The sequence below is a fragment of the Theropithecus gelada genome, chromosome 3, assembly GCF_003255815.1.
Source record: "Theropithecus gelada isolate Dixy chromosome 3, Tgel_1.0, whole genome shotgun sequence".
NCBI classification, from domain to species: domain Eukaryota; kingdom Metazoa; phylum Chordata; class Mammalia; order Primates; family Cercopithecidae; genus Theropithecus; species Theropithecus gelada.
Genome location: NC_037670.1, coordinates 22807436 through 22833462, shown reverse-complemented (window position 1 = coordinate 22833462; position 26027 = coordinate 22807436). Strand labels below are relative to the sequence as shown.

Here is a 26027-nt window from a genome sequence, read left to right as displayed (position 1 = left end):
ACAAACACTAAAGTAACCAGCAGCCAGTTGGCCTCTATGGGCCACACATGGGGTAGCACTGCCCTGGGAGTCAGTTGATTCAACAGCTCGCTTCACTGGCAAGAAAATGTAGGGGCTTTCTTGAGAACACATCAAGTTAGTGGCACAGTGAGGACCTGGCCTGTTTCCTGCCACCTCGGTGGACTGTCTGCCACCACATGCTTTGTCATTTAAAAAAAAGCAATTTGAAAACATTTTTGCTGGGATGAAATGAGAGCATGAAGTCAGGGACTTCAGTTTTACTATTTCTGTAGAGACCACTGCTTAGGACCTTGATCAAGATTCAAGCAAAAAAAAAAAAAAAAAAAAAAAAGATAAAACCACTTTATTCTCTGAGATACAGAATTTGCTGTGATAGTATTCAAAATGTGGGTATAAATACTGCATTTTAGGAAAAGGGCTTTCCAGTTAATTTTGAAAAACTAAGTTTTGTAAAATTTGAGAGTCTTGGTGTCGGAACACTGAACAGGCGTGAAGGGCTCGCCCTGGGGGGAAAGCACTGGGAATACAAGTGTTTGCTGGGTTTACCTTCCACGTGACCCTGATGCTCTGAGATGATATAGGCTCCAGGTGAACTTCCTGAGGTGGACCGTCAGGAGCTGTAAGGACCAAAAACCCACAGGCAGGTTAGAGAAGCGTGCCGGAGCAGATCAAAGCCTACACAGCCAAAGGTGGTCCCCGAAGTCATCCCATCCCCATGTTTGGCACAGAGAAAGAAGTTTTTAGCGGTCGTGGGAAACGTCAGTTTTGTAGAGTTACTGTGTCCAACTCTTGGCCTTTGTTTATTTGCTCTTTGGAAACGTGAATCTTGAGGACCTATCACGGTATTCCTTCTCACCATGTCTTAGACAACTTCGTGTATCAATCCCAAGTTTGAACAAGTTAAGGGGTACAACAGAAAGTTGCAAAACAAAATTTCCCTTATAAAATGCTGTTTATGGTGTGTACTGAAGGTCCTTCTCTCCCTGCTGGAAGCTTTGCTTAGTGATGTGGTATTGGGGTTTCTCAGTTGATTAGAACGACTTCGGGCAAAAATAATCAAGATTCTTCTGCCTTTGGGTGTCTTCCATGGCTTTTGTTCTTCAATTAAAAACCCTTGTGGCCGGGCGTGGTGGCTCACGCCTGTAATCCCAGCACTTTGGGAGGCCAACGCAGGCGGATCACAAGATCAGGAGATTGAGACCATCCTGGCTAACACAGCGAAACCCCGTCTCTACTAAAAATACAAAAAATCAGCCAGGTGTGGTGGTGGGCGCCTGTAGTCCCAGCTACTCGGGAGGCTGAGGCAGGAGAATCGCTTGAACCTGGGAGGCAGAGGTTGCAGTGAGCTGAGATTGCACCACTGCACTCCAGCCTGGGCGACAGAGTGAGACTCCGTCTCAAAACAAACAAACAACAACAACGAAAACTCTTGTGAACCAGGGGCTCTAGCATAGAGGGCTGAAGCAATGTTGAAGAGGAAAACAAAGTGTGCAGTTTAAAGTAACCTATTTCCGCTGAGTGTGCAATAAGTCAACGGGCCAATGAGAGACAATCCCAATTACATCCCAGTTAGAGCTGATTGGCATGTGTTGCAAATGTGCTATATACTAGGTACATGGTGTAGAACTAAGAGATGTAAACATTTTGCCAACCAAGAGTACAGAATGTAATCAGAGCGATCAGATACACACACTGAAAGAAGGTTGCAATGCAAGGCAGCAGGTAAACAGGTGTCTTCTGAGAAGCAGAAGCAAATGACGACACAGAGATCAGAGGGAAAGAGTCCTTTAGATTAAAACACGTTTTTGGATTGACAATTTTGAGATCACTGCAGAACTACAGAAAGCCAGTTCTGTGGACATTTGCAAAAGGTTGTATGGCACACGGGAAATAAGAAAGCAGAAGTAGTGAATATGAATTCATTTTGGAGAGTTTGGAAGTAACAGGAAAGTGAAGATACTTTAAAGATAAAGGGTAGACTGGGGAAGGGCATGACCAAGGAAAGCTGGCTTTCTTTTTTATAACAGAAGAGCAAGTTCTGAGTAGTATCATGATGTAGCTGCTAAGCTGATGGCCATTTGAGTTTTTTTTGTCCAAGTCCACATTCTGGTTGTATCACTTGTTAGCTGTGTGCTTTTTTTGCGGGTTACTTAGCTTGTCTGTGACTCCATTTTTCTCTCTATATAATGGACCAATAGAATTTGTATCACAGGGTTGTTATGAAAACAATATGTTCAGTAAATATAAGAAATTATAATCATAATATAATTATCATTAAGTGTTTTTAAATGGGGGAAGCAAATGGGAGAAATTTAACAACGAAAGGTAAACTTGAAGAAATAATGAATGTCCTGGCAGAAACTGAAGAGGGCAGAAGATACAGGCTATGGAGTGAGTCCGGCATAGGAACAAACACCTCTGAGATGGGAGGAGGGCAGAGCTATGGAAGGCCTTAGGTAGGCTTACTGGTTGAGGGAAGCCAGGTGAGGGCAGACACAGGTAAACTTACTGGTTGAAAGAAACAGGTTGAAATCTGATTGCTGCTTTTCTCAACAATAGGACAATAAGCCAAGCAGGAAATCAGAATGGGAACATGAAGGAGAGAGTTATGGGCTTTAGGAACAAAACAAAGGCTTGGAAAATGGCTATGGTCTATAGAAAAGGGTGCACCCTGTGTCTTAGGGCACTAAGGCGCTCTATCAAAGTGGTCCTCCCCAGGAGTCAGTGCTCTAAGACGCAGGGATTGCTACTCCAAGAGGATAATGGGACTCCACAGCTCCGTCCGCGCGCTGAGGACCAAGAAGGAAGCTGATTCCGCAGGTTGGGGCTGGCGAGACTGGGAGAGAATGATGCTCTAAGAATGCCAAGAAACCAAGCGGATTCTCCAGAATATATGGTTTGTATGGTTTAGAAATATGAGTTCGAAAGGAAACGGGGATATTGCGGCCTCAATTTTCCAGTTAAGATGTATTCATAATTAAAACAAAGGTGTTAAAAGGCAAGAGCTGGAGAGAGAGAGGAGATGGGGGTTAGATCTCTGGGCTGCTTGTTCCCTGCGCCCCTCATTCACACACTTGCTGATGCTGTCCCTGGCATCTGTTCCAAATGGCCCCTGTCCTCTGCTTTCTCCACCATCGCCCTTATGGGCATCCCTATCTCTCAGTCTGCTGCCCCACTTCCACGCCACTTCTATGCCTGGTGACAGTTTCTATTTAGTTTCTAAAGATTAATTCTGGTCTCTATTGTACTCTTTTAAAAGGGACATGGCCCCAGAGCACAATTCACACTGTTCACCCATCCTAGTAATTTTCTGCTCCCAGATGGCACCTCGCTGTCCTCTCCATGCTTTTGTTCTGCACACTCCTTATGAACCATGTCCCAGCCATGTTCAAAACACATGGGACCCCTGGGTAGATCCCAACCTTTTCCCTGGAGCTTTCTTCTCCCTCCATCAGGGTTTGCTGCCCATGTCTGTGGGCCTCCTGCTGCAGTTTAATCCCTGCCTGGGCCTGGGGACCTGTCCCTGTAGTGTGCGTATACATCTGTGTGTCTGTCTTTGCATGTCTCTGGTCACCCAGCAGATTCTACATGGCACCAGGAACTGAGCCCAGAGTGAGTCCTTACTTTGAACGGGTAAAGCAATTTGTAGATGCTGAAATGCTGAGCATGCATCCCTCTCCTCAGCAGGTCCGGGGACAACTAGCAGTCTGGAGTGCTGCAGCCTCTCAGATCTATTAATTCCAAAAGCGCAAAGGCTCTGCTAGAACTGAAGTTAAAGTCCAGGACAGAACAGGAACTGAGGGAGAGGCTGGCTTCCAGCTAATGGTGGTAATTATTGTTAAGGCTCTGTACCCAATTTCTTGCACATGGGGTCAAGCTCTTAGGCAGGAAACTTTGGACATCAAATTCAATAAAAACTCATGGAATGGATTTCCCTCACACAGGGATAATTCTGTGCCCAATGAAAAGCACGCCGTTTTCCACAAAAATCCTTGAAAAATGATTTTTGAGTCTGACAGCTATACTGAGGCTGCGTTACTTTAATTTAGTTACCCTTAACTGAATTTAACAAGAAGCTAGTTTGTTAGGAATTGGGGGCAATGTCAGGGGCACTGTCTCATCCTGAATCCTCCGGCTCCCTGGGGCGTGGCCTTTGGTTTGGTCCTCTCAGAAAGATGGCAGACAAGAGTTGCAGTCTTGATTTTCCAGTTGAGATATATTCATAATTACACCAAAGGTGCCACCATAGTGTTTACAAGAATGTCCTCAATTCTATCCAAAAGCACACATTCCATAATGTAATCATGAATTGGGAATAACTTGCTTTTCCAATCTGGTCTGGTATTTATGTTTCGTGAGACAGGGTCTCACTCTGTCGCCCAGGCTAGAATGCAGTGGTATGATCTCAGCTCACTGCAACCTCTACAGCCCAGGTTCAAGCGATTCTCCTGCTTCAGTCTCCCAAGTAGCTGGGATTACAGGTGTATGCCACCATTCCTGGCTGACTTTTGTATTTTTAGTAGAGATGGGGTTTTGCCATGTTTCCCAGGCTGGTCTCGAACTCCTGGCCTCAAGTGATCCATGCGCCTCAGCCTCCCAAAGTGCTGGGATTACAGGTGTGAGCCACCATGCCAGGCCCAGGTCTGGTGTTTTATGAAGGTCCCCACTGAAGAGGAGAGGGGGTACAGTTCTTGTATCCAGGACAGACTTGTTTGTAAGAATGTAACAGCTTAATTACTTAACCTACCAATGCTGCCATGATTTGTCGGTAATATATTTACTGTTCTGCCTGTTCCCTGAAGTGAGAGCATTTGGATCCCTCCTCTTAAAAAAAAAGTGATGAAAACAGTCTAGACAAACCAAAAGAATTTAAGTTATACAAACACACATTATGGCTATGCCCAATATCGTTAGGAAGGTTTTCTGTTTGCTTGTGTTTTACAAAGGACACTAAGTTTTCTACTATGTCTCTAAAACATTACTTTAAATATGTTTTAAATTATACAAAATTTGCCTCCTTTAAGAATTTTATTGCTTTCTGTATAACTCCTGAGCTGTAATTTTTTCACAGGTTCTCATCTCACTGCCAATGATGCCTATAAAATTACAATCCAAAGCTAATTGAGTTTCCAATGCAAAATGTATTAAGCATCAATCATTAGGTATATCCATTTATTTAACTAAATTTGAAAAATGTGTTGACATTGGACATTTAAGAATTTACTTACATGGTTTCAAATGTAATATATAGAGAAAGCAGAATTGGTTTCCCCACCCCCTAGCCCCATCCTGAATATTTAGCTTATTTCCTGGGGATGGAGAAGGCTAGAGGTGAAGGTGATTTTCCAAGGCTGGGCACAGTGGCTCACACCTATAATCCCAGAACTTTGGAAGGCTGGAGTGGGCAGATCACCTGAGGTCAGGAGCTCAAGACCAGCCTGGCCAACATGGTGAAACATGGTCTCTACTAAAAATACAAAAATAAGCTGGGTGCAGTGGTGCATGCCCACAATCCCAGCTACTAGAGAGGCTGAGGCAGGATAACTGCTTGAACCCAGGAGGCGGAGGTTGCAGCGAGCTGAGATTGTGCCATTGCACTTCAGCCTGGGCAATAGAGCAAGACTCCATCTCAAAAAAAAAAAAGTTATTTTCCAAAATAAACTCTGCATTTCTACAAAAGTCAAAACTCTTCAATCTGTAAAGCAGTAATAAGTAAAGACTATCTTTATAATCTCTATTATACTTGCAAAGGTAAAAGGCAGGGCAATTCATTCTGTGTGGCTGAAACACAGGGATGACAGGCGTCTCCTGATTGCCAAATGCATGGATCTCTGCTGTGCTTCCCTGTCCTGATCCTTCCTGGCTACGCTGGCTCTGTCCCTGTCCCTCCCCAGCTGGACAGCCTCTGGCTGCCCAGCAGCTCCTGTGTCCTTCCCAGATCTGAGACTCAAGCCTCGGTGCTCCATTCTGCTCCAAAATACTCTCCTCCCTGTCTCTATATCTTGGCTTTAACCAGCATCTTGGGGCCTCATCATTGATTGATATGGGCTCAATCACCCCAGTGGGAACCACTCCCACGTTTTTGCCTCTGGTTCTGAATGGGAGATTTGCCTTCTATGTGCCAGGTCCTAAACTAGGCAAAGACCAGGATACAAAAGTAGAAAAAATATATAAATTTTTGAAAAGTAGTGAGGAGCAGCTGTACAATTCTACAAACACACATTTGTCTTCTACAGGAGTTGGGTGGGTGGGTGAGAGGCATGCTCTGTGTTGGACAAAGGGAACCAAGACGGTGTTTAGTAAAAATCAAAGTATGACAAAGAATAGCTGGTGCCCAGATGGGGAAAGGATGAAGTCATGTAATAACTATTTATTAAATAAATGGCTCATTGATTTAACTTACTTATTTAATTAGCATATCCTACGTGCTAAACACCATTCCAGGTGCCTGGGATACAGCAGTGAGTGAGCAGAACAGACAACTCCACCTGTCCTGGTGGGATGGGATCAAAACAGACTATAAGCAAAATAAGTCAACAACTTATACAGTACACCGGCTGGTGATACAAGCAACTGGTAGAAGGAGAGTGGTAAGGGAGGAAGGGGACCCAGTGGAGTGGGCAGCGGGATGGATTTTAATAGGGTGGCCAGGATCGGATTCTTGGAGAATAATGTTTGAAAGCGGTAAGGGAAGAAAGGAAGAACATTTCAGAACATTCCAGAACTGTTCCAGAACATTTCAGAACATTCCAGAACTGTTCCAGAACATTTCAGGATAGCAGACAGGGGTACACACAATGTGTATGAGGGATAGCAAGAAGGCCAATAACTTTCTTTAGGTTTAATTTCCAAAATTTCTTCAAACCCAGGATGGAGGAGAATGACAAAAATCTACAGAAGCAGATCGCTGAGGGCCTGGTTGGGCATGGGGTGTGCTCGGCTCTTCTCGCTGAGTGAACGCCGTGCATTTGACTCTTACTGAAGAACACATTGATGCCACCCTCTGAGCTAATGAGCACAGCTAGCCCTATGTTTGTTTCACATGTTCCTGACTTTTATTCCTTCTGCCCTCATTCCATCCTCTCCCCTCCGCCCCAGCTCAGAGCATAGGAAACTCTTCTTCCAGATCACAGCTGCTGCCCTGGAATGGGAGGAAAGATGAGGCAAGGACTTAACGTAGTGCCAGATTCCTTGGAAACCCAGCGACTCTGCGTCGTGACCCTTCCATAATCCACACCTTCCATTCTCTGATGGTCTGTCAAATTCAGTGGCGTTTCAACGAGCGCCCACTAATTGAAGCTGCACGTTCTATGCATAGATTTACAGTGAAAATAATGAAGGGGGCAGCCACCCCAAACTCGGTCACAAGGCACTAAGTGACTCACGACCTGCAGAGGGCAGCTGCTAATGGGGAAGTTGGTCTGAAGCAAGGGTCAGCTGTGAAGGTCACGTGTCACGTGGCTGATCTGCATCAAAGAGACACACTTCGGGTCCATTAACAGCTGATCTTGTTAACTCCGACTGTGTCACTTACTCTCTTGACTGCTCCTTTGTTGTGGGGGCTGCTGGTGCTGGGGGGGTTGGGGAAACCGTGAAGACTGTGCTGAATGGTGTGGCCTTGGCTTCATGGCTATTCTCTGAGGTCAAGTGTATTAAAGTGGTGTGATAATGCTTCATGCACTTTCACATGCAAATAAACTCAGTAGTTTGGGGTTGGAGCAATGTGATTTCCCAACATTAGGTAGGGACACTATGCCAATGGCAGAAATCCCTTCCTCACTAAGCTTTGCAGTGGATACAGCAGAAATCTAAAACTCAACTTCCCATGGTGGCCAGACTTCATCAGAGATCCATAAACATTTCTATAAAGACTCAGATAGTACAAATTTTGGGCTTTATGGGCCCATGTTATTCTTTTTTTTTTTTAAGATATAAAAACTATGCTTAGTTCAAGGTCTGTAAGTGAAATCTGGCTCACCGACTGTAGTGTGCTGACCCTTCAATGAATGGAGGATGGGAACTATGGCTCACTGAGGGTGTATGGTCAGCCTCTGGGGTGGCCACTCCATGCTTAACTCCAGCTCATTGCTGCCAAGCAGGAACTCAAGAGCAACTCAAAATTTAGATTTTCAGCTGAAATTTCCAGATTTAAAAAATTAACACTGAATTAAAAAGTTTTGCACAACACTAAGCTGACTCATATCCACAGGCCTGGTTTGTCATGGGCTGCAGCTTATGGTCTGGAATATGCCCTATTCCATCAGGATTTGGGGAGAGCACCTCGAACCCCAGATGCAGCTATTTCATGGTTGGTCACTGGAGCTCTGATGGGGGCTGTATTCTTCCCCCGTCTTCTTTCGCCTCGGCCTTCCTCTTCTATCTTTCATCTTTCTCTACTTTTCTGCATGAAGTTCTTGCCTTAGTCTTTTGGGGCTGCTATAACAAAGTACACTAACCTGCATGACTTACACACAACAGGAGTTTATTTCCTTTTCTTTTTTTGACAAGGAGTCTCACTCTGTTGTCCAGGCTGAAGTGCAGTGGCACGACCTCAGCTCACTACAACCTCCCCCTCCAGGGTTCAAGTGATTCTCCTGCTTCAGCCTCCCAAGTAGCTGGGATTACAGGCATGTGCCACAATGCATGGCTAATTTTTTTTTTTTTTTTTGTATTTTTAGTAGAGATGTGGTTTGGCCATGTTGGCCAGGCTGGTCTCGAACTCCTGACCTCAAGTGATCCCCCTGCCTCAGCCTCCCAAAGTGCTGGGATTACAGGTGTGAACCACTGCACCTGGCTCAGAAGTTTATTTCTTACAGAAATTTATTTCTAGAGGTTAAGAATTCCAAGATCAAGATGCCAGATTTGGTATCTGGTGAAGGCTTATTCTTCTGGTTCATAGATGGTGCCTTCCTCCTGTGTCCTCCCAGGGCAGAAGGGGTAACTTCTGACCCACTTCTTAATATTATTGCATTAGGAATTAGGTTTCAAGATATTAATTTGAAAGGGAAGGCATGAACATTCAGACCAGGGCACCCTTCAGAATTTCACTGTGGGTTTAATCCAGGATATATTTTCTCAACACACACACACACACACGTGCACACACACGCACACACACGTACTCTGCTCATTGCGACACCCATTCTAAAGGCAATACTGTGAATAACGTTTATAAATGTTCATCTCATACGTTCATCTCCCTTATGCCAGACACACACAAGGGACAGAATTGTGGAGGGGGCCACAGCCCCTCCACATCAGGTGGCATATCATCATGGACAGCAGGGTCCATGAAGACATAATGATATACCTCAAAGGCTACTGTCAGCAAAATCCCTCTTCTGTGCTGAGCTGAGGAGTCCCAACTATACCCGGGAGATGGAAAAAGGCATTGCACCAGGGAGGAAGGCATCCTTGAACTAGGCTTTTCAAGGAAGAGCACAGAAAAGGGGACATGGAGCCTGTAGTGCCTTCCACACAGGGGAAGAAGCACAACAATAGAGGTGTGGGAGCATGCAAAGGCAGGTCCGTGCTGGGCATGGGGCTCTGGGGAGTCATTGAGTGTCGCTGCAAAGCAGTAGCACCGGGGAGGCATCCTCGTGTGCCCAAGTACTACATTACAGTAAAAGTGAGTGGGCAACAGCTTTTGGAGGCACCCACATGAGGAGTAAGGGAGCAGTGGGACAAGGTCATCTCAAGACAGCTACAGCTGCTAAAATGATGTGCCTTTGGGTTTGCCTGCTGGGAAGGGGCAGCAGTGTCTACAGCCCCTGCTGAACACTCTAATGGGATGCGTTTGGCCAGAGCACCCATTCTAGGTAAGTTACACACAGGAAATTGATTTTTTAATTTCAGTCATGCAAACCTATGAACCAAGACAAAGACAAGTTCTCTGCTGTAGCTTTCCATTTCTGGAACCTGCTCTTTCCCTTTCCTTCCCCTTAGCTCCTCTGAATATTAAAGGAGAGGGGCTGTGTGGGGCTGCCACAGCCAGCACCCAGATAGAATACAAAAGGTCAGCCCGGGAACCAAAGAGGAGGAGTCTGCATCTGTCTGCAGACGTGCCAGGCAGCTGCCCTGCAGACCAGCACCCCAGAGGCTGTTCACCTGGCCTTCTGGCAGGGAGAGAGCTGCTGCCATGGCAACTGCCAGCCGCAGCAGAGGTCACAGAGGAAACGAAGAAAAAAGCAACAACAGCAGCATTAATAATGGCAATCAGAAAAGCAGGTGCAAAATACATCACCGGAAAAATGCTGCTATCCTGAGGAGGTGGCTGGGATGGAGCAGGATTAGAAAAGCGCTCGAGTGGGATGGAGAAGATTGAGCAGGAAGTCAGAGATGACATTTTGGGCTGAAGGATGGGGACAGCTTAGTTTCCCTAAGTACCCAGCGTAATGAAATGCCAGGGATCTGAGGAAGTTAGTGGGTTGTTTACATACATAATTAAATACAATTCTATTTTTGCAGGAGCAGATTAACACTTATTTCCCACTTATTTCTGAGACATGCAAAGTATTTTTAGAGCTTGAGATTTTTTTCAATGATAAGATACGTCTGTGTAAGGAGCAGAAAGGCATCATAATGTCCATTTTGCAGATGAGAAATCATACAGAGAATCCAAGTCTCAGAAATGGCTCACTCTCAGGCACTTCAGCATAAAGGTCTTCTGTCACTCACTCTTGAAAACAATGTTCAAGAACTGACGTCTTCCGACATTGAGAAATGGGCATTCCTCTGCAGTTCAGGAAGAGTTGTACATTTTAACCTATTCTCTTGAAGACAACATTGATTACAGATACCAGAAGAGTGAAAATGTTGCATTTTATTGATCCAACCATCTGACTTCTTAGGATTTAATCTAAGAAAATGATCTTGGAGATGGCAAAAGATATACCACCAGGATGTTCATTGTAGTGGTGTTTATACTAATGAAAACTTGAAAATAATTGAGCCATTTGGCAATACGAGATTTGTTAAACATGTGGTGAGAGATATCACTACAAATTGTAAAGAAGTATTTAAGAGATACATAAGCTTGATTTCTATTTGGGATGCTGTTAATAGAGGTAGCAGAGATGAGGTGGTGGGAAGGAAGCCAAGATCAATCTCTGCTGAAAGTTGGAACAAACCTCTGTTCTTCTGTTAGCCATCTGGGTATGGCAATCACCTTAATCTTAGTGATGGAAAAATAGGGACCTGAGACTAAGCTGACATCTTCCATACAGTAGGGAGTGGCTGATTGCTCTGACGGTGGGCAGGAAAAGAGGAGGCAGGTTTGGGGGCTGGACACTCTTTCCCTCCAATAAATGAGCCAGGCATGCGCTCCTTATTTTTCATCCTGGGAGAAACCCAAGCACGGTGGCTTCCTCTCCTCCTGCCAGGAGGCAGGTTGACAACCAGCATTCACGGACCATTGCCTCATTGCTCAGTTCTCTGCGCACCTGTTAATTTCATCCCTAGGAAACATGAGTGGCCCACAGTGTGTTAAGAGGTGTGTATACACTGGTGCGTGTCTGTGGGCATGTGCGTGTGTGGGTGATGAAATTATTTAGCCAGTTATCACTGCCTGTTTCTGGGTTAGCTCTAGGTGGGAAAATGATGGAAGCCGTTTTGCCTTCTCCACAATGCTTATTTCTATCTTCTGAATTTGTAACACTAAATATAATGTTATTTGCAACAGAAAAAAGAGTAAAAACATTATTTTTAAATATTGATGTTTCTAGTCAATAAAATAATCTGTTCCCCTTCCCACATCTCCTGCACGGTAAGCACGCTTGCAGCTTCCTAGTTAAGCGTTACTGCTTCCTCCCACACTGGACTTCACAGGGTCTCAGGAAAGAAACACACTCACGGTTCTCCTATCAACCTGGATTCCATGTGTCCAAATAAAGGAATTGTAAAACTGCATGATTCTTTGAATCTCACCAGATTGTTAGCCTCATACGTCTTTCTTTTAAGTCTTGGATATGGGAAACTTGAACTAAATCCTATTTGAAGAGCAGTGCCTTCAAAGTAAGATGCAGAGCGCTGTCTGCGTTTTTTACAGGGCACAGAACTACGGAGAGCACGCATCAAAGATCTCCGCCTAGCACGGGCAAAGGTCTGCTTCTGCATTTAAGCATCTGAGCCCTCAAGAGTTAGCTCCCGGGCTCCTCTGGAGCAAGATTCCGCCCGGTCCCACGTACCTGCCTCGTCCGCCGTGATGGTGAGCTCGTTGCTGGGCTCGCTCTTGCCAATCCGGTTCTTGGCGTACATGCGGATGCTGTAGGTGGAGGAAGGGTGGATATCAATGATGGTGGCCGAGTTCAGCTGAGGGGAAACATCTTTGGTTCTCTGAGCAGAATCCCAGGAGTCTTTTGGGTTTTGTTTTTCAAAAAAGAAGAGATAGAGATGTGAGTTTTTTTCCTCTGCCTTTGAAAGTTCACAAGCAGGAATTAAAAAAAAAAAAAAGACGGAAAGAAAGAAAAATTACACTCAAAGTGATTTCTCAATGCAATGTTCCCAGCTTTCTGGCAGAGTTGGCCATCAGAGGGGATGTGACATCCCACACTCACTATTCACGCTGCGAGGGACATGGGGCAACGAGCCAGCCGAGTTCAGGGAGGGGCGATGGAGGAAGCACAGAGCAGCCGACTGGGGGAGATCTCAGAAGACAAATTCCAGTGGCGAAGCTCAGGTTAGTGGAATGGACAATAGTCACCGTAAGCACTCATTGCATGGGACAGTACAATGAACTATGGTTTGGATAGTACCCCTGAGTCCCCCCAAAACCCCTGGTTCTAAAAGGCATTTGAAAACCAGCAAAACTTCAAGCCATACCAGATCCTTTCCTCTCCAAATAGAGTGTGTTAAAAATAAGATAATCCCATACAAACCAATCTCCATTTCCAGAATAAATCCTGATTACCAAACATATTTTTCAATTCTATTTTTTGAAATCATTTAGTGCCAAATCCTTGGTTGTAGGAATTATTTTTCAACCACAGCTAATTATAACAGCAGCACCTGCTTCATGTGAAATGTTATCACTGAATCTATGACATTTTGTATCTGGTGATTTTCAGGTTTCAAGCAAGGATGGGAATGTCAATACATGGTTCTTATATCAAAAGGGTTTGGGCAGTTGTTGATTGCAGGTGGGTGGTCGACAGCTGGTGTTGGCTAGGGGGATGAACAGAGGAGTCCCCAGGACAGAAGACAGAGATGGTGCCTACATATTCCCACCCTCCTCAGGGTCTGCCTTGGTGGTGATGACCACACAAGTAAGTCCTCCGTGGATAATCTGAATCTGTGTTCCCTGCTGGACTTTAAACTCCAGGAGGGCAGAGACCATGCTGGCCATACACAGTCTTTTATCCCGAGTGCTAGCACAGTGCCTGGCTCACAGTAGACAAACAGTACATGAATGTTTACTAGATGAACAAATAAACCACAAATACACGGACCTCTGAGTCTTGGGAATGGGGTCAATCACTTTGTCACACTAAGGGTGAGTATGGCAGTTTAGGGGACTTCTCTGTCCAGTGTTAAACATAAATGCAAGATATTTTCTGGAATTGAAGAAAAATATGTGGCGTAAAGAATGCTTTTGAATACTTTAACTTCTCAGAGAATGGAACCTAATAGAAGCTGACAATGAATATTGCAGTTGACAAAGAAAAAGCATATTTGAGGTCAAGATTAGAGGTGGAAAAACATGAAATAGAAAGAGTTGGAAAAAAATTGACGAGGAGAAGAATGTGATTCAATAGAAGACAAATGAGGAGAGGAAATTTTATAGCAATGAAATGGCACACACCTATGAGCCTTGTCGCACAGAGAGAAAGCCAGGCTTCTGCAGAGATGTTTAGGAGGATGAGGAGGAATGCCAGGTGCCGCAAGATGCAGAGACATTTGCTAAGTAGCCCCGGGAGGAAGTAGGCAGTTGTGGTGGTTGATGCCTTTGCCCAGGCAACATGGAAGTTTCTGGAACTGATGGGGCCAATGAAGATACAGCCATCTTCACTGGAGGTTTTTGTCTGGGAGTTGGCGGGCAGCCTGGAGAGGCATATGAGTATCCATGACTACAGTCCCTTACACCAATCCAAGGCATATGGTGGACCTGGGTAGGGACAGGACAGTCCCCTCTTGGTGGTCACTGGGCACCTCCACATCCATGCCCTATAGGTTCCTTTAGCTCAGCCCCTACCTCAGTGACACTGCCTTGTTCAACAGTCTCCCAGTGACTTACAAACCCTCTCTGATGCTGCATTTGCTCTCTGTCTGTAGAAACTACCAGTCACTCCCTCCAATGGGCTGGGGGACCCATTTCAAAGCCCATCCTCACCCTTCCTGTCCGTGGCCTTCCCAGACTCTCCCCAGTCACACTTGCCCTTTTCAGATCTTGGATGTCCATTCATACATTTCTGTTTGTGATTTACTCCTAAGAACCTCTTTATTTGGTTAATGGTGCATTCTTTTTAGTTATATTTATATCGCAATTTTCGGTTTCATCCTCCCATCAGGGCAATGTGCTGGGCATTTTAAAACATGACTTCTGTGGCCCCCAAATCTGTGGGCACATTGGAAGCACCTTGGGGCTTTTTGATAATTGTGCTTTCAGACCTACTAAACCAGAATCTCTGGGGAATGGTGCCCAGAAACCTGTGCTTTTAAAAAGACTCCCTATCTTGGTCATTCTGATGTATAGTTTGGACAGACTGTTTTATATGATTAAAATTGTACAACATCCTGCCAAGGTAAGGTTTTTGTTTCCTTAGTAAAAGTCAAGAAACTCAAGCCCTGTTACACAGCTGGTAAGAAGAAGGGCCAGGATTTGGCCTCATCTGTGTTATCTCCAAGCTCAAGGTCATTTTTCTATAATGTATGACATCCACATAGTCTCTGAAAACACCTAATAAGACAGGATTTTGGTATTTCCAGGCACCTGCTGAAAATCTCATATGCTTAGAAGACCTTCTGGCAAGTTGACAATGCACAGAAATCATTTGGTCAAATGTAAGAGAAGAAAACTTTGGCCCAGAATTATTGTACCATCTGTGGGTTTGCAGGAAGACTGAGAGGGCTGTATAGGCTCAGAGTTGCAGCCTGGTTTAGGAAGAAGTTGTCAGAATCATTCATTGAAAGAGTGGGCAGGATGCCACAGCTTGGTGTAAGGGACTGCAGTCATGGACACTCATATGCCTCTCCAGGCTGTCCGCCAACTCCCAGACAAAACCTCCGGTGAAGATGGCTGTATCTTCATCGGCCCTGTCAGCTCCAGAAACTTCCATGTTGCCTGGGCAGAGGCATCAACCACCACAACTGCCTACTTCCTCCCAGGGAGACTGGTGGTGTAGGAGGATGGGGCAGTTCAGAGTCCCACTGCAGCCTCTGTGCAGTGAGGAAGGAGTGAGGAGCTGACAGGAGCCGGTGAGGTTGCACTGGGTGCTTGCTGGGGAGCTTGTCTTGGGGGTCAGATACCCCAAATCCAATGAATGCAGGAGCAACAAGGACTAATATAAGAGCGTGGACTTGATATGAAGAAGTGCTGTTATAGGCTAAAGACCAGAACGAGTGAGGGTGACTGAAAGTTCTAGAGGTGAATTACATGAAAGGCTTAACAATGGAGTGGTAGCTGGGAGAAGGAGTGGGCCTTCCATGTTGGTGACTAGGAGGAGGTGTGGGGACACAGCAGAGCCCCTTGTCCTCTGTCTTATTCTTTTCAAGGATAACAGTTTTCAGGGTGAACTAGGGGTGGGAGCCCAAGAGAGGAGAGGGGCTGGGGGCGTGTACGTTCTGTGTCAGAGTCTGTGTTTCCTGTTACCTTCCAGGGTGTGATGGAGCTTGCCATGGTGCTGAAACCTGGCCCGAGACCTGTGAGGCACCATGGACAGGAGGGAGGGACAGGAGAAACTGTGGACAGGAGGGAGGCACCAGAGAAACCGTGGACAGGAGAGGCCAATAGAGAAAGGAGGGAGGTACCAGAGAAACTGTGGACAGCAGGGGCCACCAGAGAAACCGTGGACAGGAGGGGCCACCAGAGAAACTGTGCACAAGAGGGAGGCACCAGAGGAACTGTAGACAGGAGGGGCCACCGAGAAACTGTGGACAGGAGGGAGGCACCAGAGGAGTCGTGGACAGGAGGGGGGTACCAGAGGAACTGTGGACAGGAGGGGCCACCAGAGGAACTGTGGACAGGAGGGAGGCACCAGAGGAGCCGTGGACAGGAGGGGGGCACCAGAGAAACGGTGGACAGGAGGGGCCACCAGAGGAACCGTGGACAGGGGGGGCAACAAGAGAACCTGTTGAGAGGAGATGGCCACCAGAGGAGCAGACTCTGAAGGGCAGGCTGCCTTCCAAGGAAGGGAATAAAGGGAGGCAGCAAACTGCAGATGGATCTGCTGGAGGTCCCCAGACAATATGCTCAAAGGGATGTTAAAGGTGGCCTTGGGTCCGTGTAGAGGAGAAGCAGAAGTCCCTGGGAATCAGAAACTATGGCAACCAAAGCAACCTGTGTACTTGTCAGCTATGGGAGAAGAACATTCTGGATAAGGAAGGGACAGCTTCACTGTGCCTCTGCCTGGTCAGAGGACGCCCTCTGGTGCTGCAACTGGGCATGACCAGAGTTGGCGGGGCCAGGAGATGATGACAGGAGATACGAGAACAAGGACTTGGGATGTTCAGTGTTTCCTGGAAAATAGTAAACCAAGGAAAGTCATCTGTTGTCAAATCCTGGGAGGACTGTTATTTGGCCAAAGGGTTAAGAGATGGGAAGAGAGCCGCTGGATCCAGGACTGTCTTTTTTGGTGCAATAAATGTAAGAACTTGTAGCAGTCACAGCTGACCAAAGACAGAACTGTGTTCCCTGGGTTAATGAGTTTCTGTTTCTAGGACTGTTCAAGCATAGAGTTAATGGTAACTTGCAGAAGTTCTTTCTGTTAAGAATGTGAAGTACTTTAATACATTGGTTATATGCTGCTTTCTTCAAAAATTAATGAAAATAAAGGAAAACTTTTGGGGGGATAATTTCACCATTGCCTGAAACAGGGGTTGAGACTCAACAATTCGACTAATGATTATCATGAATCTAGTATACCTGTCAGGCACTACAAGGGGTGCAGGGACATAGCATAAGGTTTGTCAGACACAATTCCAGCCCTCAGAGCTCACTATGGCCCATAGGGGGACAACTGTCCAGTGGGGTACAGATAGTAAATTAATAGTCACAAGTCCACCAAATGTTCCAAGACATGCTATGAATAGTGAAGGGGAATAGGTAGTCAGGGAAGGCTTCCTGGAAGAAGTGACATTTAGGCTGTTATTAATATTTGAAGGATCAGTTTTCTTTGTAATCAGTCTAAAACTACACTCACTTAAACTATGGTTGTAATTTTTATACACCAAAAATTTCTTGAGGAAGCAACTAATACATGAAAAATCTGACTAACACACCTCATACAGCAGTGAGTACAGGTGCTGTCTACTCTCAGCACAGCTCCTTCCTCCCAGGGCTTCCAAACTGAAAGTAATGGGAGTTCTGTAGGGTCCTGGTGGAGACCTTGGTCATGGACTTGGATCCGCTTGTCCTGTGGGCTTTTCCCCAGTGATTCTCCTGGGACCCATGCTGACTCTTAAAATGACTTGCTCCAGGGCTGCATAACATCTAAGCCACACCACTGGCCCTGTCTCTGGTTGAAGTAGAGCATGAAGGATGGAAAAAGTATCCCTCAATCCCTCCTGCACTCAGCTTTATAGACAAGGAGCTTTGCTGCTTTGGTTATACAAACCATGATCAATGTATACATTTAAAGATGCTGTTGATAATAATGATTCTTAGATTTCAATTGCATGTAAATTAAATGCAATAAACATTTACAGTACACTCTTCACTTGACAGACATTGTGCTGGGTGCTGGGGATCCCAGGACACAGAGAACCAGAGTCCCTGCCTTTGGGAAACCCCTGGGGAGTAGGGAGATAGTGAGGACTCTTAGATGCTGAGCAAGTAGTTTAACACAGAGGGTTTTAGAGGCATTTTACTCGTATTTTCCTGCATGCTGGAGCAATCTACAAGCTACCACCTATTAGATGTTGAGTATGCTCCAGGCAACGAGGAAGGCATTTTCAACGTCTTCCCTTCTTAGAGTTTGCCAATATCCATTGAGTGTCTCCACATGTCAGGTGTGGTGCTGGGTGTTGGAGAAATGAGCTGGGTGAAAATAGACCTACTAGGTGGAGGGAGTCCCCAAGGAGCCTCTAGCGTGGTGGAGGTGAAATGCATTAGTCAGTATATTTGTCAGTAATCACAGAGATACATATATGATGTCCCATAATGCCACGTGCTGAGATTGAAAGGGAGATTGAAAGGGAGATGGAGCTGGGCGAGCACCTGGGAACTGGGATCTAAGGAGGGGGTAGTAACTGGGTGGCCCAAGGAAGGGAGGACTCCAGGCAGAGGGCAGCTGGTGGCCTTTGTGGTCTCCTTGCCAGTCCTTTGAGGTGGATGCAGCAGTGCCCACTTCACAGGTGAGATGAGCAAGCGAAGGTGCAGAGTTGGTGCAACACAGGCCCAGCAGCAAATCCCATACAGGCTGGGTCCCAAACCACTGAGCCTAGGCCTGCCACCAGCATCCGGCAATGCCCGATCCTCCATGAGGACAGGGGAGGTCCTGAGCTGCTCCACTAGGAGTGGCCTCCTGTGTGCTCCGGCACCAGCAGCACGGGCAGCCTGCAGCCCCATAGCCAGTGCGCAGCCAGTAAGGTAAAGGGCTGTCCCTGTCCTCACAGTGCTCATTGCATCCGTCTGCGCTCTCATCACTGTTACCAGGTTCCAGGCCAGTTTCTGCTCAAATGTGCCTGCCTCACCTAAGAAGCATTTGCTTCACTTCAGGACCTGTATCTGTGAACTTGCAATCCCACTTCTTTAGAACAAAGGCAAGGTCAGCCTCTCTTCCCTGGGCCCTTGGGAAGCCTGTTCATCCTAGTCCCCAAAAGACGCTTGTTTAGCTCAGCACTGTCTTGGGTGAGCTCCCCGCTCCCTCCAGGTCACTGTGCCTCACCCCTGAGCCCAGGGCCCTGGCTCTGCAGCATTTCTTGGCTATGGTGAGACTTGCAGTCCAATCAACCCCTGGAGGGCCCTTCCTCAGACTTTGTGTAAGCAGTGTCACCTCGCTTCTAGGTCCCCAGTTGCAACTCAGAGGCCGATGGCCTGAGCCATTCCATTTTTTCTTATATGTATTTCTAACCCAGCAAGTCACAGATACTACTTTTCAAAACACTATTTTTTGCTTTGATCCACCATCTTCTCAATCTTCAAATTCTGTTCTCCTGAATTCCTGAAGAGTCACCCCTTAGCTTTCCTTTGCAGTCACCATTTCCTGGCTCTGTTCCTGGCTTGCTGTTGCTGAAACATTTCCTCACTCCTGACCTGTGGTTCCTAGCTGCCTTGAGCTTGATTTTTTACTACAGCTTTAGTGCCAAAGATACTAAATGGGTCACAACTGGGTCATCTGAAATAATGTGCGGTGTCCAGGAAGTGAAAAATAAAGCTGCTTTTGTGGCCTAGAAGGATTTTATTAACCCTTCCCATGCTGGTGGTGCTCGAATTCCTCCTATCTTTTATGAGACACAGTAAAAATTCTGACTGGAGGCCACAGTGGTGGTATTCTACCCTCGCCCCACGCATCATAAAGTTCAAAATGGCCCCGGCATTGTTCCTTGAAGGCAATGAACGGGCACACCTGCAGTGGCCCTGGCAGCAGGGTCGGTTTTATTTATGGGCTCTGGGCTGAGTGGTCCTGGGCGCAGCAGCCGGTGTTGCCGATGGTCCCTGAGCATTTCCAGGAGGTTGCTCCCGAGTGAATTTTCCTTTTTCTGCACCAACCACCACTGCACAGTTTATCCGACCAACACCAAGCACAGCTCGAGTTCAGCACTCTGGGTGCAGGACATGGGCTCAGGCTCTGCAAAAGTCACCCAACTGAGGAAATGGGAAACGAAGGGAGCAGGTGAGATAGAAAAGGTCATGGCAGGGGCCTGGCTCCATCAGCCACTGCCCACATGCCGACAGGCAGCTGCAGTATCAAGGAGTCCAGCAGAAAGCAAGACTGAAGTCTGGGGCTGGCTAAAAACGAAAAAGAAGCAGAGCTGAGCCTCAACACAAAACTCCACTCCCACAGCAGAAAGCTAGGATGCGCTTCCGGCCAGGAGGGAGACTGACTGGGGGAAATGGTGCCTCTGAGTGACTGTGAGCTGAGTTGTGCACTTACAGGCAAAACACATGAATAAGGAGTAAAATAAAGGAACTTTCTGAGGTGGAAATGAAGCTGGAGGAAGTAAAGAACTTACCTGATTTATTTTTGCATTCAATATCGTAGCCCGTGATGGGGCTGTTTCCATCAAACCCCATGGTCCACCTGAGCGTAATTGTGCGTGCTTTGACATCTTTGATCTCAATTTCGGGAGGGTCTGGGGGCTCTGCGCCATCAACAGAAAGACTCCGAGTTAGTTCAAACGGAGCTCTGACATGAAACGCTAGTGGAAATGCTGAGCGTGACTCACAAATGATTTGTCTGCATTAGACAAGAACAGACGCTTTTTATTTGGAAACATTTTCTTTTTCCTAATCACGTTTTAGGGAAGAGAAATTCCACTTTCCCAAGACTTCCAATTTTCATAGTCCTTAAGAACTGGACCAAGCCTGGAGGATATAAAATGTCACTATTCTAGTTTGGATCTCTAACTCAAAACATATTTTGGCCCCAAATGTTAAACTTCCCTTTCATTCTGGTCATCTAGTATATGGATTCCTAAAATTGAGCTAAGGAATTCCACCGCTGTACTTGTGTGCATGCGGCTTGACTGTGATGGGCTTGTCATCTTGACTGGCTCCTCTAAGGGCTTCGTTCCCTGTTTCAGGGCTTTACTTTGACATAATCACAGGCACTGCAAAATTCTGCTTTAGCACTGACATTATACATATTCAAAATTTCCTGGGAATTAGGAAGTGTTACAGGGCAAATTGAGGCCACACAGATGCCCAAGGCTGAGCATAGAGCTCCCGTCCTGAAACGACTGTGTTTATTCTCTTATGCTATCGTCTTCCTACCTTGCACTGTGAGCTGAATTATTCCACGGTCCTCCCCATAAGAATTAATAGCATGGCAGGAAAAGAAACCAGAATCTTCTCTCACAGTTGGCAAAATCTATGTGTGAAGCAGAAAGAAATTTATCTTTTTCAGTAGGCAAAATGACTTCGGGCCGTAAAGCTCTCTCTCCACTCTTTCAGTTCTCCTGCCATGCCCAGCACACACATATGTCCACTGACACTCACACTCACTCACACAACTCCCATTCCTCCCGACACATACGCTAAATCACACACATGCACGTATCCCTCTGAGGACAAATTATTTCAGTGTAATTGTAAGTAGGTGGATGAATAGGATTCATGTACATTATCCATGTCAGTTGTAGCTCATTAAATTGGATGTGTAATTTATATAGGATGTCGTGGTCAGCTTGACATATATCCCACATATACATTTTTTTTTTCATGGTATCCAAAGCAACCATGCCTAAAGAGACAGATTAAATACTGCAGCCAGGGCTGGGGGCCAGCACGACTCACATCAGATTCCTTTTCCAGGAGGATTCCAGGAACGGAATGTCTGAGAGCCAATATAAGCATTTCGAACACAGGGCTTCCCCACCTCCCCACCCTGTGTGTGCTATAGTATCATCCTCTATCCCCACGATAACAGCACAAGCCAGTTCACTACTCACAGTGCTTTTCTCTAGCTTTTGTGATCCTCTCTTGACAACAGCATTTTTTTTTTATTGTGGATTTTTCCAAAGAAGCAAGATAGTTTTTATAATATTTTTGTCCCAAAGCCCATCTCATTTTTCTTTTTGCAGGAAGTTAAAACATGCACACAGCATAGGCCATCATTCCTCAAAGATTAACTGTCATTTAAAAACCTTATTTCTCACTGTTTTTTTTTTATTACAGTTAGGTTCCCTGCTGCGTTCATAATGACACCATTCTTAACACTTAGGCTAAAGCACTATTTTTGAAGGCTACTTCAGTAATCTCGCTGTGTGAAAGGCGAGAGAAAGGGTGCTTCATAAATAAATTCCAAAAGATTATCTGCTACTTATCTGCACCCACTTGTGTGAAAGGAAAGACTTATTCTTCCAATAAAGTTCATTTAATTGAGTTGTATTTGCCATGCTTTTACCTGCAGAGTAGAAATCACCTCTTCTCCCACCTCCTTGGTGGACACAAGATAACGGGCCATCTCAGGGTTAATGATTCGGTCCTCCTTCTCCCAGCGGACTATAATGGGCTTCTCACCATGCGCCGTGCAGCTCATCTCCTTTTTCTGCCCCTGCGTAGCCAGGGTAGTATTTGGATATGATGTTATCATCGCAGGAACTGAAAAACCAAAACGGACACAACTTGTTCAGCAAAGCAGCGTTCTTGATTTTTTCCCTGGCAACACACTCAGGTAAATCATGCTTCAAGAGATATTTCTTTGAAATGAAATTTATTCAAGAAACTGCTGAGTGAGAATCACAGGCAAAATAAAGGAAAGGCAGCAGAAAAATGAAACTCGAGTAAGTGAGCCCTCAGCAGAAATTGTCATCCCGTTTCATATCCACGGCATGTTGCTCTCTTCCAATCCTGTTGAGGGCCATGGCCTATATCCCTTAGCACACCCAGAATGATTGGCATGGTTTGGCTATGTCCCCACCCAAGTCTCATCTTGAATTATATGCCCATAATTCCCATGTTTCATGTGAGGAACCTGGTGGGAGGTAAGTGAATCACAGAGGTGGATCTTTCCTATGCTGTTCTCATGATAGTGAGTAAGTCTTACAAGATCTGATGGTTTTAAAAATGGGATTTTCACTGCACAAGCTCTCTCTGTTTGCCTGCTGCCATCCATGTAAGATGTGACTTGCTCCTCCTTGCCTTCCATCATGGTCATGAGGCCTCTCTAGCCACATGGAACTGTAAGTCCATTAAACTTCTTTCTTTTGTAAATAGCCCAGTCTTGGGTATGTCTTCATCAGCAGCATGAAAACGGACTAATACAATGATGTTACTGGTTGCTCTGTCTATAAAAAAAAAAAAGTTCACAGGAAGGGTTATCCTCCTTTTTCTGGGATCATCTATGTTTCTAACTATCATTTTCAACAATGGAGATAAAACCTCCACTTTTAGTCAACTTTACGTGAATCCCTTATTGCTGCTAACCAGTGCTCGTAACCACTCTTCACAATGTCCATCTCCCACAGTTTTATAAACCTTGCAAACCTTTATCGGTCACTGGAGACCTCAAATCTGTCCTTCTTCCATAACTTGTATCAGAGAATCTCATCTCCAATTTACTGAGAAAAGGGAACTCTTTATTTGTGAAGCTTCTCAAGTTTTCTTTTCCCACATCAAAATTAGTCTAATATGTAGGCTTCTTTTCTTGGCAACAGATGACACAAGATCCCACCCCAATTCCACAAGCCACCTATAAATTGTAGACTGTATACAACAAACACCTTTTAAAATGCATACTAAGCTTATGAGAAGGTGAGAGAAAAACCAGAGACCAAAAACAAAAGCTGATGGTGAAAAGTCAGAGGTAATATAATGGTGGTGTTTTGACTACCTGAGAGGCATGACATTAAATGTGAGACCTCCAAAGCCAGGCTCCTCAAAGGGTTCTATCTTGACAGAAAGTATATAACCAAAATAATAATAATAATAAATAAAAATCCACAAAAGTAAAGAGAGAATAAAACTACCTCAGCTTGTGTTATATATGTAGAAAAACAATCTCTCCCCTGAGAATTTGCAAAACTGGCCTGACTCTACATAGGTCTGGAGTCAAATTCATGCTAAAGAATTAACATGAAGGTGACTGTAGTTTGATAATGGCCTGAGGAGACTAGCAAAAGCTAACATACTCTACAAGAATACGTTCTCTGTCCAGGCCCACTGAAATGCACCCAGATAAAGCTCTACTGGCCATGAGCTCACAAACTAAAACTAAAGAACACATGAGAAAACTAACACCATGATTGAGAACCAGCTTCCCAGGACTTCAGATGATAGAGTCATCAGATACAGACTGCAAAATAACTATGCACACATGTTTAAAGATATTTTAAAAATATGATAAAGGAATAAGATGTTAACAAAAAGAACTAGAAAGTTTAAAAATTCATCAAAACATAACTATATTTTTACTTGCTTTTAAATCTCATTTCCCCAATTACAGGAAGAAACTCCCTTCCCCCATTTCTGAGGTCAAGCTCAGACTATGTACTTGATTGCTTGCCTCATAAGCCTTCCAAGGTACTTTACCATAGAAACATACTGGGTGGCTTCTTCTAAGACTGGCACATACTGGGTCATGCCTTGTCCCATAGCTTACCAGAGAGGTTTGAGACATATAATAAAACGTCAAAATACCAGCAGTTCTGTAGCCTGGACACTCACAGAAGAACCTACATTTGGGAGTTTCTCCAGAGTCAGCAGCCATGGGGCAGAGATGCGCCCCACAGCACTGACCGTGTAATAAGATGGGAAGTAGGCAAATTGGTGACTGAGGAAAGAGGCGCCAAGAGTCCTGCATATCAAAGAGAGCTGTTCACAACTGTTGTGAAATTCCTCTTCCGGCATTTCTGAGATGCAGCAAAATTGGCTATACTGTCCCCAGCCTTTGTTTCTGATCCCCCCTTTCCCCTAGCCTATCAAAGAAAAATGTTTATTTTTATTAACAGCTTTATTGTGGTACAATATTCATACCATGAAATTCACCTGTTTTAAGTGTGCAATTCATTTGTACACTTAATGTTGCATTAGCTTCCTAGAGTGCCTGTAACAAATTACTAGAATCTGTGTGGCTTGTAATAACAGAAATTTCTTCTCTCACAGTTCTGGAGGCTGGAATTCCAAAATCAAGGTAACAGCAGAGCCATGCTCCCTTTAAAGCCTCTAGGGGAAGCCCTTCCTTGCCTCTTCCAGCTTCTGGTGGCCACACGCATTCCTTGGCTTGTGGCAGCAAAACTTCAGCCTCTGCTTTATCTTTACATGATTTACATCCTTCTTTGAATGTTTCTGTGTCTTCTCATGGACTTCTTATGAGGATACCAGTCACTGGATTTAGAACCTACCCTAACGCAATATGATCTCTTCTTAACGAATTATATTTGCAAAGACTCTATTTCCATATGAGGTCATATTCCAAGGTTCTAAGGGGACATTAATTTTGGGGATACTATTCAACCCATTACAAATATATTTATATTATCTAATACATATACATACATACCATTATAACCTGAATACAAATATACACAGTTGTATAATCATCACTGAATCAAACCTTAGAGCTTTTACATTACCCTAAAATATTTCTCCTGCCCATTTACAGTCATTTCTCTTTCCCCGCTCAAGTTCTAAGCAATCGCTAATCTACCTTCTCTCCCTGATATGGTTTGGCTGTGTCCCCACCCAACTCTCATCCTGAATTGTAGTTCCCATAATCCCCATGTGTCATGGGAGGGGCCTGGTGGGAGATAATTGAATCATAGGAGTGGTTACCTCCATGCTGTTCTCATGATAGTGATTGAGGTCTCACAAGAGCCTAATGGTTTTATGAGGGGCTTTCCGCCCTTTGCACTTCTCCTTCCTGCCGCCATGTGAAGAAGCACGTTTGCTTCCCCTTTCACCATGATTGTAAGTTTCCTAAGGCTTCCCTAGTCCTGTAGGACTGTGAGTCAGTTAAGCCTCTTTCCTTTATAAATTACCCAGTCTCATGTACGTCTTTAAAAGAACAGACTAACACAGTCCCTGTATTGCCTTTTTTGATCATTTTCTATACACAGAATCATATAGCATGTATTCTTTAATATCTAGTTTTCTGGATTTTTTTCACTAAGCATAGTGTTGTCAAGGTTCATCCATGTCATAGCAAGTATCAGTACTTTGTTCCTTTTTATTGCTAAATAATATTCCAGCT

The 26027-nt window shown here is 45.1% G+C and overlaps 1 protein-coding gene across 1 annotated transcript in view; it reads right to left on the bottom strand.

The window, feature by feature from the left end:
* The window catches only part of DSCAM (DS cell adhesion molecule), an 821125-nt gene that overhangs the window by 136094 nt on the left and 659004 nt on the right, over nt 1–26027 (bottom strand). The window contains exons 12-16 of the mRNA XM_025379322.1: nt 22242–22438; nt 21110–21206; nt 20350–20478; nt 12207–12374; nt 568–638 (exon numbers count right to left, since the gene is read on the bottom strand). Coding sequence (XP_025235107.1) covers nt 568–638; nt 12207–12374; nt 20350–20478; nt 21110–21206; nt 22242–22438 — 662 coding nt within the window. The remainder of the gene's footprint in view (nt 1–567; nt 639–12206; nt 12375–20349; nt 20479–21109; nt 21207–22241; nt 22439–26027) is intronic.